This window comes from Petaurus breviceps, unplaced genomic scaffold (genome assembly GCF_028583685.1).
Source record: "Petaurus breviceps papuanus isolate PSGF00001 unplaced genomic scaffold, PetGlider_PUasm1.0 108, whole genome shotgun sequence".
NCBI lineage: Eukaryota > Metazoa > Chordata > Mammalia > Diprotodontia > Petauridae > Petaurus > Petaurus breviceps.
The window spans coordinates 609,123-625,190 of NW_027185593.1; the positions used below are offsets into that span (position 1 = coordinate 609,123).

General features: G+C 42.1%; 2 protein-coding genes across 3 annotated transcripts in view; one reads left to right on the forward strand and one right to left on the reverse strand.

Moving 5' to 3' along the window:
- REX1BD (required for excision 1-B domain containing) overlaps nucleotides 1–16,068 on the forward strand; it is a 268,541-nt gene that overhangs the window by 48,356 nt on the left and 204,117 nt on the right. The window lies entirely within an intron of this gene.
- ELL (elongation factor for RNA polymerase II) overlaps nucleotides 1–16,068 on the reverse strand; it is a 148,931-nt gene that overhangs the window by 20,000 nt on the left and 112,863 nt on the right. Inside the window, exons 6-7 of the mRNA XM_069065711.1 lie at nucleotides 10,512–10,636; nucleotides 4,764–4,863 (exon numbers count right to left, since the gene is read on the reverse strand). Of these exons, the coding sequence (XP_068921812.1) occupies nucleotides 4,764–4,863; nucleotides 10,512–10,636 (225 nt within the window). The remainder of the gene's footprint in view (nucleotides 1–4,763; nucleotides 4,864–10,511; nucleotides 10,637–16,068) is intronic.

Consider the following 16,068-nt stretch of genomic DNA (forward strand, 5'->3'; position numbering starts at 1 on the left):
GCAGAAAGGAAAAGGCCTGAAATTACTTATCCAGGGTCTTTTGTCCATATGAGAAGATAGGAAAGACTCAAGAAAAATACCAAGCAAAGAAATGTTAACCAAGGAAAGGAAAACACACAAGACAATCTCTGCGTCATTTCAGGACCATACATACAGGAGTACTAATGGAAAAGTTTTAGTCAGCTAGGACCATGGCATGACTCAAACAAAAGACTAATGATTCATATCAACAGTGTCATCTGACCCTGGTCCAGCGATCTTACATCACAACTCATACACTGTTAAGTAGTATGTGTTATCAAGGAAGGCTGGGGAAGGTAATATCCAGTGTTCAAAAGAAGGTCAATGCAAAAACTCTAGTATCTAAAATTCTGTATGAAGAGGCTCCTTCCTGGCGGTTTAGCAAGCACCACAGAAATGATGTGTATTTGATAGCTATAAAGGATCTCTGAGATACTCTAGAGTCTACCCCTTAATTTCAGAAAGGGTACGGTAGTGCTGGAGGGGAGCTGAAGCCTAGAGAGAAGAGACTTGCTCGAAGTACAAAGCCAGTTAGGAGGGGGCATGGGTTCTAGTCCCATCTCTCCTAACTTCAAGTTCAGATTTGGGAACAGCAAGATTTCTCTTCCTCCTCTCCCTGTGTCCTCCAGCAATAAATGCAAAGTTGATTGGAATAGTATTAAATTTTCCAAAGTGTTTTGTGTTCACGATTCTGGGAACTGGCAGAAATTACCACCATTTTATAGACATAAACTGAGGGCCAGAGAAACTGTCTAAGGTCACAAGTTAGTTAGTGGAAGAAGAATTAAACTCTTTCAGAATCCCAGCCCAGATCTTTATAACAACATTAACAAAACGTAACACGAAACTTAAACCTCAAGGCTGTCTGTGCTTCTGGCTAAAAAAGGGAAGAAGATTATCTATGGTTCCGCTGGCATATCTATAGTTTGCAAGACTTCCTCAGATCCTCTGACTTAAGAGTCTAGCAACAATAGGTGCTCAGGAGAGAACCAGGGTCACCACATCACTCCTGGCTTCCATTCTTTGGATGGGACCTTCTACTGAGAAAGTGAGTCAACTTCATGCCCAAAGAATTACAGTGCTACCACTGGGCTGACATTCATTCCAATTCTTCCCTTTGCTTCATCTAGTCTAAGCTCTTGCCAAACTACATGACTCACTACACTCCCTGCTTTCCATCCTACCCTCTCTAAAAGCATTTATGCCTTTGGCTCATGCATCTGCTTGGAATGAACCATTTATCCCATCACCACTGGCTTAAGTACACCCATCCTTTCCTTCGGGGAGGGAGGGGGACAAAATGTGAAACTCAAGGAATTGTGGAATTGAATCCTGTAAACTAAAAGGAAACAAACAAATTAAAAAAAAAAAAGATTCAATCTGGATGCCCACCTTTGACGCCTTTCCCTGGCCTACCCAGATAAAAGTAGTTCTTAATTTAGCTAATTTCTCACAGAACTCTGCCTTTCTCTCCTGTGTTCCTACGCCTTTATTTCCATTCTACTGGACAACAAAGCAGTGTCATGAAAAGAACAGCGGACTTGGGGTCAGAAAACCTAGAATCAAATCTAGAGCATTCCATTCAACAACTATGTGACCATTGTGGCTACTTAGCTCTTTTAAAACTTACTTTCTTCAACTGCATAATGAAGCCTGAATTCAATTCAGCAAACATTTATCAACAGTGCTTATTATATACAAGGGTTGTAATGAGAGCCCTAAGGAGAACAAAAGCAACTCCATGCTTACCATCAAGGTACTTACATAATAAAGGGAATTTCATTTTGCAAGGGAGAGAACTGGAAGAGAAGGAGGGAGTGGGGCACTATTTCACAGAGTAAGTGGCAACAGAGCTAATTCTAAGAGGCAGAGAGAAAGAGGAAGAGAATGCATTTGGAGAAGGTGGGACCACTTGTGCATGATGGCATGGAGATGGAACAGCTAACAGCCTAAGATGGCCAGAACAGAAGGTCTAAAAGGGAAGTTCGACAAAATGAAGTTGGAGCCAGGCTATGGAGGCTTGAATGGTGCTACCTCTTCAAGAAAAATCTGGGAAACACTGCAGACTGGTGGTTACATGGTCAAATGACAACACCACAGACAAACGTCTAGATCACAGGCCTGTTGGGTAAAATGAACTTTGTAAACTCTCACATCAATGAACAAACATATATTAAGTGCCTACTCCATGTCAGGTCCTGTGTTAGAAAAGAGTCACAAAGTCGCTGAATTCCAGAAGCATGCTGATATTATCCTGGGGAAGATGACATATTCAGTCGTATAGAATACATAAACAGATATATAAAAATAATGTCAAATAAACCAAGCTAAGCCTTTTGTTTGGAGGGGGAGAGGTACTAAAAGCTAAGCAGAATACCTGAACTGAGTCTTGAAGGAAATTAAGAGATTTTAAGAAGCAAAGTAAGGAGGGAAAAAACCCTGGATCTGAGGAGAGTAGTTGCCAAGGCACAGTGGTGGCTGATGGTGTGGTGGCGTATGTGAGGAGCAGGAAGGCATCCAGTTTGGCTAGACTGGATGAGTTTGAGAAGTAGAAAGGCAGGTTGGTGCTGGTGGTGGAAGTCTTTACACTCCATCACTCTAGAGAGTAACAAGAGGTAAATAGGGGAGTGACCTGGTTAGCCTTGTGCTAAAGAAACATACATCACTATCATATAAATATGAAAAAAGTTCTCTGAGCCCAAGGACCACTTCTATCATTTTTTCATTTCTGTCTCTCCTCAACTTCCAAGCTCCTTATCTCATACTCAAGCAATTACTTAATAAATGCTACATAAATGTTGGTTCTGCTGGGTTCTGTGGTCAAAAATGGGCCTGGTTTACTGAGATTTGTGCAGTGATGAAATACCAAGAGTTCAATTCAACATATTAATTAAGTACCTACCATTGTGCAAAAGAAACAGAACAGAATAGTGGACTGGATAAAGGGCAGGAACTGTGGATTAAAGTCCTTTCTGAAACATGCTAGGTGTGAGGTCATTTGCAAACATTCTTTCTCACCTCCCATACCCAATCTGTAGCCAGGGCCTGTCAATTTCACCTTTGCAGGATCTCTTGAATATGCCCCGTTCTCTCTGACACAGTCACCCCTTTAGTGCAGCCCCTCACCTCCTCATGCCTGGAATATTGCAATACCCTGCTAGAGTGTCTGTCTGCCTCAAGTCTCTCCCCACTCTAAACCATTCTCTACTCTGCCTGCAAATTTATCTTTAATAGAAGATCATATCATATCGCCCCAATATTCAATAATTCTCGTGGCTCCCTGTCACCCTATGGTGAATCACATAGAATCACATCTAAAATGCTTTGTCTGGTGTTCACAGCCCTTCACAGTCTCCAGGCTTAACTTAGGAGTTGTACCAGGCAAACTCTCTAAGACTCTAAGTCACAGATAAAATTGGTGTAGATAATTTCCATAAAGAGGGTCCCCTAAACCTATGAAATTTTAAGTTCAGATGGGGAAAAATGTGAAACTAGGAACAAACCTTTTTTTAAAAAGGAAGTTATTCTTTAAAAAAAAAAAGACTACAGGCAAGTATATACTTCAATGAACTTAATTAGCAGGTCATATTCATTGTAGGCATATACTCTGTTAAGTCCTAACAAGAAGTTCTAGAAATCACCAAGTCCAAATATCGTCAGTGGCCGCTCTAGCTATCTGTGTTTTACTTCCCCTCCCCACTGAGCTATACATTTTCTTTCTTTTTCTTTTTTTTTTGCTTTTTGGAGGGGGAAAGGTAGGGCAATTGGGCTTAAGTGACTTGCCCAAGGTCACACAGCTAGTTTTTTTGGTGTGTTAAGTGTTTGTGTTAAGGCCAGATTTGAACTCAGGTCCTCCTGACTCCAGGGCCGGTGCTCTCTTCACTGAATCACCTAGCCGATGCCAGCCCCAACGTGGGATCCAGTCACACTGGTGCTGAAGGGATAATTTTATCACCATGGGATTCTGCTGATCCCTCAGCGTTTTCTGTTTCAAACATCCAATTGCATTTAGTGTAGCTTAAGCATTTCACTGCCATTGTGGTCCAAATCTCTGAAAACTGGTAATTGTTTATATGACCATTCTGCAACTATGTTGGATTACAGTCACTGTAGTACGCTCAAACTACAGTAAGAGATCAGTTAGCATAGACTGCTAGAAATGAGTACAGATTTCTCTTTCTGACATTACCTGACAAGGTTATTTTTTTTTTCTCAAAAAAAAAAAATTAAGGAAAGTACAAAGATTTCAAAGGTCCATGGGAAACCCTACACCAGAAATAATAGCTCACATGTATACAGAACTTTACAGTTTAAAAAATAAAACTGAAAGTGGCTTATATACATTACTTTTTGTGAGTCTAACAATCCTATGAGATCTATATTACAGGAAACATTAATACCATTTTAGAGATAAGGAAATTGAATCTTGGAGAGATTAAATGACAATTTGTTCAAAGTCATCTATCTAGGGTCACCTAGTTCCAAATCCAGTGCTCTTTACCAAAACGACTTTACTTACACTCATAACTTAGTGCCCAAGGTTTATGAAGCACTTTACATACAATACATCTCAGAGGGTGGTTCCCCTTTGGACCCAGAGAAGATTAGTAACCATGTCACTCCCTCCTGGCTCTAGAGTTAACAGTTCTTTCTGAACCTGACTTCAAATTCAGTCTTCCTTTCAACTACCCCAGGCAGTCTCCCTAAAACGACATTTTTCTCCAGTCCTTCAGGTCACCTACCTGAGGGGGTGATGAGGAATTCAAAGGGTCTTTCGGTGGCGGACTTGAGGAAGGTGTGTCTCCAGGAACACTACCTACATTCTGTGGCTGACAGAGTTTCCTGAAAAACAAAGTTATATATGGTTTAAAGAAAACATCCTCAGTCAGAAGGTAAGATGAGTTGAGGTTTGTTTGTTTGTTTGTTTATAGAACCATGTGAGCCTGACCTTGACACATGCTGAAAGCTGAGGCTTCCTGGGTCAGCTGACTGCCTATATCTTTTTTTTTTTTCCTGCCTATCTCTTAAATCTAATTTTCCTGAATAATTTTTCTGAATGGTTACACAGGGAAAAAACCATATACCTCTGGACTCTGGCTAACAATTTTTAACTCAGTGTGGCCAAAGGAGAAATTGGGCATTGGGAGCAGGTGGTTTTTTGAAGCACTCAACAGGTGATGAAAAAGTCTCTGCTTTACTAGGGTCCTCCCAACATAGGGCCTGGGTCTGTGATTTCACTGACATAGGGAATGCTCAGGTATGGCGATTCCCTCTACTAATGTAGACCAACACCACCTTTGCACCTTACAAATTTTAGGATACGTTAAGAGATTTGTCCCGGTGGTTCAGCCAGTATGTGTGTGTCGGAACCTAGGTTGTCTTCTGCTCTCTAATCACCATGACACGCTGCCTCTCTCAAGAACTGAGTGAATTAACACGGAACTTACAAATCATTTAATTAACACTAACGAACCCAATGAAACCAGATTAATAAATTCACCTCCTCACCCCTCTGGCCTAAATCTCTGGGCTTTGTCCTGAGGGATCATGGAAGGATTTTAAAAGGAGAAGGTCCAAAGACAGCAGGACAGGTTAGTTCTCTTCCATCATTCTAACCATAGTAAAAACACTTCCTCCATCTGCTGAAACCATTATGTGGGGAAAAAATCAAGTAATCGCTACAATGATTTCTACATCTCTTCAAATTACAGGAGGCAGCAAGAAAAAATTTTAAGTTAGTAATATAGATGGCAAATAACAGACATGTATCTTATTACCAAAAGTGACAAAGTCTTTAACATCCCTCCAAGGATGAGCAGACGGCTTCTGTCTCTCAGTTCTAACACTCCATGTTCCTAAGTCCTGCCAGCTCTGAGCTTGCACTTCAATGGAGCCATGATCTGACTCACTCTCCATTGTACCAATCAAAATCTGCCCATGCCTTGTCAACTTGTAGTATTTTTGTCCACATCATTACATAAATCCCTTCCCAGGGGACCAACTTGATGTGCTGAAGCCTTTCTCTGGTTCTTTTAATTTATTCTTTACCTTTTATTATTATTCTTTTTGAGTACCACCAGTACAGCGTCCATTCTTCCCACAATGGCTCAATTTCCTGCCTGGCCAACTATACCCTAGATGGTGGATTTTAAACGTGTCCTCATGGTTGACAATATGCTACATTCTCCTCAGATATTCTGTCTGAGTGTCAGGTGCCTCTTTGGTAAAATTAAGAGCTTAGACTAGTTGGCTCCTAAGCTCATTTCCATCTCTATGATACCTATGAGAATATGTAAAAGAAAAATCAAAGGGAAGAATAAATTACAATAATCAGTCAGTCCTGGGGGTGCCCAAAAAGAGATAATGAGAGCCTAGAGAAAAGGGAGGGTGTTTACCTCTGTATTACATTAGGAATATAATATAAAAATTCTTGACAGAAATATGCTATTCTATAATAATACACTTCAAATATTAAATATTTAAATTTTATTTAATTTTTAATTTAAGTTTAATATTTTTAAATGGAGCTTTATGGTCTGTAAGCTTTATATATACCATCTCATCATTTTATCCTCATTGCCTGAGGTTAAATGCTACAGGTACTGCTCTATCCATTTTATAAATGAGACTGATGTTGGATTCACATCTAGAGCTCCCTGACCCAAGCCTAGCACTCTATTCACTTTCCTATGCTTCCTTAAGAAGTAAGGGGAACAGGTATAAAAGAGGCAGGGTGGCAGAATAAAAGGACCTTGGGTTTTTTTTAGTGGTCTATAAGTGGCTTCACCCCAGACTGTTCCATCACCTGTAAAAGAAAAGGGCGAGACTAAATGTCAATAAAGTCCCTTCCAACTCTGGTACTCATTCTGTATACTGAGGGCTCTGAAACAGGAAAAAAAGATTATGCAGCAAGGACCTAGAAATCATGAGATGAATAGCTCAGCTTCAGGAAGAGCAATGAAGCCCCTTTCTCCACTTCTGAAGCAAGTCTGTATTTGCACAGTAGAAAGATATCCTTTCACGGTCCTATTTTGGGTTTGTTGCCCTAAGTAAATGTCATGATTTCAGACAACACAGTAAACATGGAAGAATCAACTTCTTCTTCATCTTTTTTTTTTTAAACCAGACAGACTATGTGGACAGTTGTAATTTTCCAGTTAGGTTATAACTCAAGGCACTGAGTATGTTTAAATTAGTTACAACAGTCCAGTTTTCATTTTCCTAAGGATTGCCAAAGAGACTCTAATACTGAAAATGACGCTGGTCTGTAACAGTGTCTCATCTCCAAGCCAAACTGTGCTTTCAGATCATGGAAATTGTTCAAATATAAAGAACAGCATTCTGAGTTGGCCAAAATTCACGAGAAAAGTGAGTCTGGAGAAAGTAAAAAGTCAAATTTCCACCTGTCTAATACAGACACTTTAAAGTGGTTCTTGCCAGGACTGAGGGAGAAAACACTGCCCTTGTGGCTGTAGATTCCCAGAAGCCTTTGCACTGACTATACTTGTCTGAAGTTCTTGGGCACAAGTCTCAGGTATTCTGTAACCAGAAGGAGGCTTTGCAAGAGAGTGGGATCCTTCGTAAGGAAAACCTGAGGAAACTGTTGTGTCCACAGCCCAGAATCTCTGTAGAATCTTGGTCTGGTGGGTCTCCTGTTCACAACTCCATAGGTCATCCAGCATGTTTCTGGGACCTTATCCCCTGCCCCCACTTTAGGACAGCTGTTTGTTAAGAACTACTTTCTCAGAATGAGCCAAAACTTGCCTTCCTGTCCTGCCCACTGTTCTCTATCATTTGTAAGCTGACACCCCCTCCCCCCAATTTGGAAACAAAGCAAATGTCTAAATAAATGATCTGCCTTGTGATCCAGAATTCAAATGGAAACAATGGCAATGTGACGCCTTGGTCTTGTCTGAATAACAGAGGCTACTCCAAGTTCTGATTCTGCTGGGCCTTTTCACTCCCCTTTGAAAATACCAGTCAATCTCATCCCATTTGAGAGATTTCACTTAACTTAAAGATGCTTGACTGTCAACAGTCTACTGAAGCTGATGCCAAAAGAAGGAGGGGACTGGGGAGTAGGCACTTACAGAGTGCCCACTCTGCGTCAAGCACAGAGCCAAGGCTTTTTTTACCCTTCTTATCTCATCTGATCTTGACCACAATCCTGGGAAGGAGATGCTGTCATTATTCTCATTTTGTAGATGAGGAAACTAAGGCAGATACAGGTTAAGTGACCTGCTCAGAGTTCCAAGGAGAGTGAGAGTCTGAGGCCGCTCTAACTTCAGGCGTGGTGCACTGAGCCACCAGACACTTCCAAAGTACAACACTGACAGCAAATGCTATCTATGGTTTACAAAGGGTTTTCTCATAGATCTCATTTGATCCTTACAACAACCCAATGGGACAATTCCCCATTCTACAAATGGGGTAAGTGAAGCTTAAAAGGGATGTGACTTATCTAAGGTCACACATCCATGGCTGTGTATAGACGTCAAATCCGTGTCTTCTAAACCAGGGCTCCTTCCACTCTATCCAGCTCCTCTTCATAGGGGGAGTGCGGGGAAGGTACACAGATATTTACAAATACATAGTTCTCATTTTGTGCAAATTCACATTACACAAATTCAACTTTACATAAGGAATTCTGAAAGAAATCTGAATTATGTTAACTTTTACTGCATAGTACTGTGTTTTTTCTGCCCCTGTCCCTGCCCCCTGGCTCAGCAGTGCATGACCTCTCAATCCCCCACCAAAAAAAAAAAATCCCAAACCCCCAAATCTTCCAAGTGAAAGCAGAAGAATGGACCTGGGGAGAGACCATCACCACCGCTGGATCTTGAGACCTCCAGGGAGGAGACAGGAGGCCCACCTACCCTTCCCATGTCCATTTTCCCTGTCTGTGCGTCTCTCTCCAGGCCCCACAGGTCCCCCACCCTCTCCCATGTCTGCGTCCATTTCAACATGTCTGCCTACCATGGGCTCTTTCTCTCGGTTCTGGCCAGGTTCCACGTGACTGACCCAGGCCTTCAAGTGCTCTTGCTTCTCTGTCCCCAGCCCTACCCAAGAGTTCCTGAACCATGTGCCAAGCCTTTTCCTAGCTCCTTTCCAGGCAAATTCACATTACTAAAGGTTCAGTTATATAGAGTAAGAACTGTCTATATGCAATATCCCTGCTAAATATTCCTTACATACACAAAAAAACCTTGATTCCAAACCAGCTTTTAGTAGGGCTAAACAGGATTAACTTTTAGCCAGAAAATGTAAAAATTCACAAGGAATGATAAGCAAAGGTCTCATCCTTCCTGCTCCAAAACAGCAGCAGGAGAAACTACATTTGTTTAAAAGGGGATCCAAAGAAATGCGTTAATCCAGAGCAACCCATTAACTTCTATTAGGAACAACGGCTGCCTGAAATAGCAGAACAAAGTATTCTGAACAGTTTCCTAGGCTGCCAAATTGCTTTCCTTCTCTAACCCCTTGTTGATAAAATGGAGACAATAATACTTACACTCTTGACCTCAGCAGGTGCTTGGAAGGAAATCCCTCTGTGAACTCTGAGATATCACTAGAGAGATATACCTGCTCATGCAAAGGAGGGATTAAAGGGGATAGTAAGCTTCAATCACTTCAGACTGATGGGGTCAGCTCTGTCCAGGCAATGCCCAGGTCCTTACCCTCAGGCAGTCCTTGTCCCTTTACGCTTAGCGATGGAAGGTGCCCTCCTCTCCAGTTCTGCAGGCTCACTAACTTTCTGTTGGCTTCTGACATGAATGCAAACATCACAGCCTGGGCCCAGGCCTCAGAAGCCAGCATTTCTTCTACCCTCCTCAGACTTAAATTAAATACAATCTTATTTAAAGGGCCAGCACATGAATGAGAAGAGTAGAACCAGGAGGAATTTGTACACAATTACGGACACAACATATGTGTGATGACCAACTTTGATAGACTGGACTCAACAATGCAGGGATATAAGTCAATCCCAAAAGACGCATGATGGAGAGAAAAACGTGCATCCAGAGAAAGAACTAGAAAGAACTAAATTTATATCCAGGTGGAAGCAAAATACCTGATCTTTTTTGTTCTCTTATTTGATTTTATGTCCTCTATACCATTTTTCATCCCAGCTGGTACAATCCATCCTTATAACCTGACCATTGTATAATGTGAAAGTATCTACAGATCCTATACTTGATTATAAGACGCCATGGGGGGGGGGGGGGGGAGGGAGGGGGACAAAATGTGAAATTCAAGGAATTGTGGAATTGAATCCTGTAAATTAAAAGGAAACAAACAAATTTAAAAAAAAAATAAAGGGCCAGCACATGGCCTACGCCTTTCAGATTCTGCTATACACAAAGGTGCAGGTAACTGAGGAGCGCATGCAGAATCCAGTGAGGGCACTGTCACACGACAGCACTGTGAGGGTTGAGGAGGTAGGAGTAAGCCTACGTAGTCAGGGGGTGATGACACATTATTTGAGTTACCTAACAAGAATTCTTTTTAGTAACTGCTGGTCTCCTTCTGAATATCCACGCCAGTCCTTCTGAACATCCTTGTACATGCAATCTTTTAATGTGTATGTGCTGTCCTTGGCACTCAAGTTGGCAACCTAGGAAAAACAGAAGCACTCGGTCAGATGAATGAGCGGCATGGCAGGAGGAGGGGAAACCTCCACAGGGATTTACAAAGTTTGGGGGATCATCTAGTCCCACCTAACTCATTTTCTAGAAAGTGAGGCCCACACTGGAGACATACATTACCCAGAGAGGCCTTAAAGCAAGTCTCTACAGTGTCACTCTCCACTCCCCATTCTCTCCCATACCTTCTCTTCTATTATCCATACCTGATTAATGGTCAAGTCCCATCAATTCTACCTTTGTAACAGCTCTCACACACATCCTCTTCTGTCCTCTGACACGGCTACCACCTAGGTCCAGGCACCTCACACCTGTCTGCCTGCCTCCAGGCCACCCTCCACTCAGCTGTCAAAGTGATCTTCCTTAAGCACAGGTATAACCATGCCATACATACTCCCTTCACACTCCAAAAACTCCAGTGAGCTCCCTATCATCTCCAAGCTGAAAATATAAAATCCTCTGGGTTTTATGCTCAAAGCCCTTCAGAACTTGGTCCCCCACCCCACTCTGCCCCTTTTCTAGCTTTCCATACCGTACTCCCCCCCATACAATCTGGAATCTAGGGACACTGACTTCCTTGCTGTTCCTCAGATAAGACATGCCACCTCCCATTTTCACTTGCTATCCCTCACACCTGAATATTCTTCCTCCTCATCTTTGCCTTCTGGTCAACTTAGCTTCCTTCAAAATTCCAGCTCAAATCCAGCCTTCCAGGAGTTCCCCCAAATCCCCTCTACTGCCAATGACTTTCCTCTGCTGATCATCTCCAATTTATCACATATACATCTGATTTGTACATAGCTGTTTGCATGTCCTCACCCCCAATAGACTTTGGAGTGCCTTGAGGGGCAGGGGTCGCTTTGTCTGTCTTTGGACCCTCAGTGTTTAAAAGCAGTGTCTGGCATACAGTAGGAGCTTAATGAATGCTTGCTGACTCAATCTCTATACCAACGCAACCCATTCACTTCCCTAGAACAGCTTCTGTACTTTCCATATCATCTTCTTAACTTCAAGCATCTCCTATTTCAGGAAGCTCTTTTCCTTCCGTTGCTGTTCCTGTATCCCCCTCAAGATGAAAGGTCAAGTAAGTTCCTTATACGGAACAGAACTCTGTCTCTCTGTAACTTCTTCAATTATGGGTCCTAATTCTTCAGAACTCTTATAGTTAGCAGCAACCTTTAAGAGAGTGGAAGATAAAACACGTGCCCTCAAGATGTGTTGATCTTAAATACTAGTCTTTTAAGGAAGGAAAAAAGGGGCAACTAGGTGACACAGTGAAACCCTGGAGTCAGGAGGACCGGACTTCAAATACAGCCTTAGACACTTGACACTTACTAGCTGTGTGACCTTGGGCAAGTCACTTAACCCCAAACTGCCTTGCCTTCCCCCCTCCAAAAAAAAAAAAAAAGAAAGGAAAGAAGTAGGCAAACAAGCAAAAACTTACTTCCTCAGAAGTGGACTGATAATGATATTTCAAAATTATAAAATACTTTTAGAGGGCTCCATCCTGGGTCCTCTCCTCTTCTCCCTCTCTGCTACTTTACTTGGTGATTTCATCAGTTCCCACAGAGTTAATTAGAAATTGTTATCCTGATGATTATCAAATCTATAAATCCTGCTCCAACCTCTCTACTGATGCCCTCTCTCACATCTCCAACTGCCTTTCAGACATCTCAAACTGGATGTCCAGTAGACATCTGAAACTCCACATGTTCAAAAACGAATCATTATCTCTCCCCCAAATCCCTCTCTTTCCAAATGTCCCTATTACTGAAGGCAACACCAGCCATGGAGGCTCACAACCCAGGGTATCATTCTTGACGCTCCCCACATCCAATACCCTTCTAGCCTTGCTATCTTTGTAACATCTCTCACATACTCCCTTCTCTCTACTAATCCTCACCACTCTAGTGCAGGCCCTCATCAGCTCACACCTGAACTCTCTCAAGCCTCTCCCTCATCCATCCTCCTCCATTCAGTTGCCAAAGTAATTTTCCTAAAGTGAGTACCTTGTCACATCACACACTCTCTATACTCCCACCACCCTCCTACCATCCCCCATTCCTCCCCAGTTCAATAAACTCCAGTAGCTTCCTATCACTTCTGGGGTCAAACAGGATATACTCTGGTATTCAAAGTCCTTCATAATCTGTAGTCTACCCTCTCCCCATCAGTATTTTTCCAGTCATCTCTTTCTACCTCCCTACAGACTGCAATCCAGTGACACTGGCCTTCTGGCCATTCTTCACACAAGCCTGTCTCATGACTCTGGCCATTTTTTGCTGGCTATCTCTGCCTCTCATATTACCCTCCTGCCTTTCTTGGCTTTATTCAAGTCTCAGCCAAAATTCTATTATCTACAAAAAGTTTTTTCCTATCTGCCTTAATTCATAACTTTCTTCCCTCAGATGATTTTTCCAACTTATCCTATATGTAGCTTGTTTATATGTAGTTTTTTGTATGTTTTGTTCCACATCAGCCTGGAAGCTCCTTGGGGGTACTCTGTGATTTGATAAACATTTATTAAGTACCTACTATGTAGGTGCTAGGCAAAAAGACCAAAAGACAGTTCCTACCCTCAAGACAAACTGGTAATTAGGTGGTACCACAGTGCGCAGACACTGGGCGTGGAGTCAGGAAGACCTGAGTTCAAATGTAACATCAGACATATACTAGCTATATAACCTTGGACAAGGCACCTAGTCTCTGCCTCAGTTTTACATCTGTAAAATGGAGATAATAACAGTACCCATCTCCCAGGGCTGTTGTAAAAATCAAATGAGATAATATTTGCAAAGTGCTTAGCATAATACCTGACACAGCACTGGTATGCAACTATATAAATGTTAGCTATTATTATTGCCAGAAAAATAGAAAATAATTAAAAAGAGAGAAGGCACTACTAAACTTAAGAGGGGTTGGGGAAAGCTTTCTGTAGAAAATGGAATTTTAGTTGGGACTTAAAGGAAGCCAGAGAAGCCAGGAGAGAGAGTGTTCTAGGCATGAGGGACAGAGACAAAATGCCTGGGCCAATGTAGGGCCTTGTTTGTGGAAGTCAGGATATCAGTGTCACTGGATCAAAAGTACGTATTGGGGAGTAAGATGTCAGAAGACTGGGAAGGTTGGATGGAGCTAGGTTATGAAAGGCTCTGAATGCCAGAAAGAGCATTTTTCATTTGATCCTGGAGGCAAGAGGGAGCCACTGGTGCTTACTGAGTGGGGTACAGCTGACATGGTCAGACTGGCAGCACATGAACTCTCTGTGTCCCTAGTGCTTGGCACAGTTCCTGGTACGTACACTAGGGGCTTCTTCAATGCTTATCCATTTTTAGCTGTCAAAACACTTTCTTCATCATTCCATAAGGCAAGTAGCCCATTATAAAGATGAAGAAGACACTGAGGCCTACACAAGTTAAGGGGTTTGCCTGAGGTTCCTGGGCAAGGCGATGGGAAGGAAGAGTCCCTTGAAGGGCTCCAGGTGTCAGCAGCACACCAGGGGCCTCATTTTCTGAATTACATGTCCTGCATTTTCGGTGACTGGCTTTTGTCCCAGTACAGTTTCTTGGAGTGGAGGCTTCTGGACAGAAAGGACTGTCCCATTCAGAATTCAAGCAAACCTCTTAAATTAAATATTCTGGGAGAGACAAGTGAACAGCTTTAATCAAGGCTGATCAATGTCCAGGCAGATCTGGTCACCATAGCAGCAACAAGAAAAAAGGATCACAATTCCAGAAGACCCACTTTCTCCCCGATAATAATCTGAGAATCCATGAAAGATAAAGAACAAATGCAGAGAAGTCTCTGGAGGGCATTTCTGCTTAACTGAATATTTTGATCCATTGATTAAAACACAGCCACAGAATGCAGAAGGCATTTGCCTTCCTGGGTGATGCAAAGGCAAACAAAGGACTGCTACAGCACCTATCACCTATCGGGGAGAAAGAAGAATTTAATCAGTAACAGAGAGATGCCCCAATCTCAAAGGGCCCTTTTTTCTGTTGTACATATCTCCAATATTCCAATACTTGTCATAGGCACCACTGAATTCTGGCTGGAACAGGCTTCAGAAATGAGTGTGCTAAATCTAACCTCATGTCAAGAGAAGAAACTGAGGCTGCAAGCCAAAGAGTGATCCAACCACAACCAAACAGCTGATAAGGGCAGGGGCAGGATCTGATACTGTTTTGTAGCTACGTCAGTGTCGACTGCCAGCAAAGGTTTTCCTATAATAAATGATTCCTTTTAAAGAGGTTCTTCTAAAGACTGCCAGGGTTAAAGGGACACTGATTAAGGAGGCAGCTTACACTGAAGCTTCTAGTTATTAGCATAGGGCCTCCGAGCTGCCTCCCACATCATGGCTCTGCTGGTGTTGGTGTGGCCCCAACTTCCCTACCTGGAGGAAAAGTGGGCTCCAAGATCATGTCATCAAACTCCTCCTTTTGCAGGAGACACAGGCCCAAAGAGGTTAAGGGCCTAGGCCAACGGCCTTACCTGAGGTCACACAGTCAAGAAGGAGCAGAAAGGCCTCTGAATTACTTCCAGTTCTGACAACCCAGGTCTGAGTCCCTTCAGGCTCACGTGTCCTCTGATTCTAAGTCTCAATTCCAAGAAACCTTCCCTGATAACGACAACCCATGCAGATCCCCCCTTTTTTCTGAATCTCTGTGACATTCCCTCTCTGTCACATCTTTCAGGAGATACTAGATATTTAAGGTAATAATGCTGTATTGACTCCCAAATAGATAAGATCCTTGAAAACAGATACCACATAAATATTTACACCTGCATCTTTCTTTCAAGAAAGTGTTACAGACATGACAATTTGAGATTCCTTGGAAAATAACTCCAACAATTCGTTTTTGGCTATGGAAGATACTATGCAAATATACCTTAAAATCTTAAATAACTAAATTCTTATTTTAAGAACATTTTATAATGTACAAAATGAGCCTAAGGCAATGCTGGATTTGTTTTGCTTTACTAGACACATTACAAGGTTTTCTCTTTTTAAATTTTGGGGTGAGAAGTGAGAGAAAGGGGCTTGTAATACAGCTGCAAAAAGAAACTCAGAAATTGTTTTATTTGGTGTTTAAGTTCCAAATAAAAACATTTTTTTAAATGATGACTTATTTTACCAACTGAAGCCCAATTAGCTAAAAGATTATTTTCTATTAACAGATAAAAAGGCACACCAGAGTAATTTATCTACTTTAATTCTACTTGGAGAGGCAGCGTTGTATAGTAGGTAGAGAGCTGACCTTGAAGTCACAAAGAACCAGGTTCAAATCGTACCTCTGGCACATCCTTACAGGTGACAAGCAGTCACCTGACCTCTTGGTGTACCAGCTAACTAGTTCGTGTGTGTGTGTGTGTGTGTGTGTGTGTGTGTGTGTGTGTGTGTGTG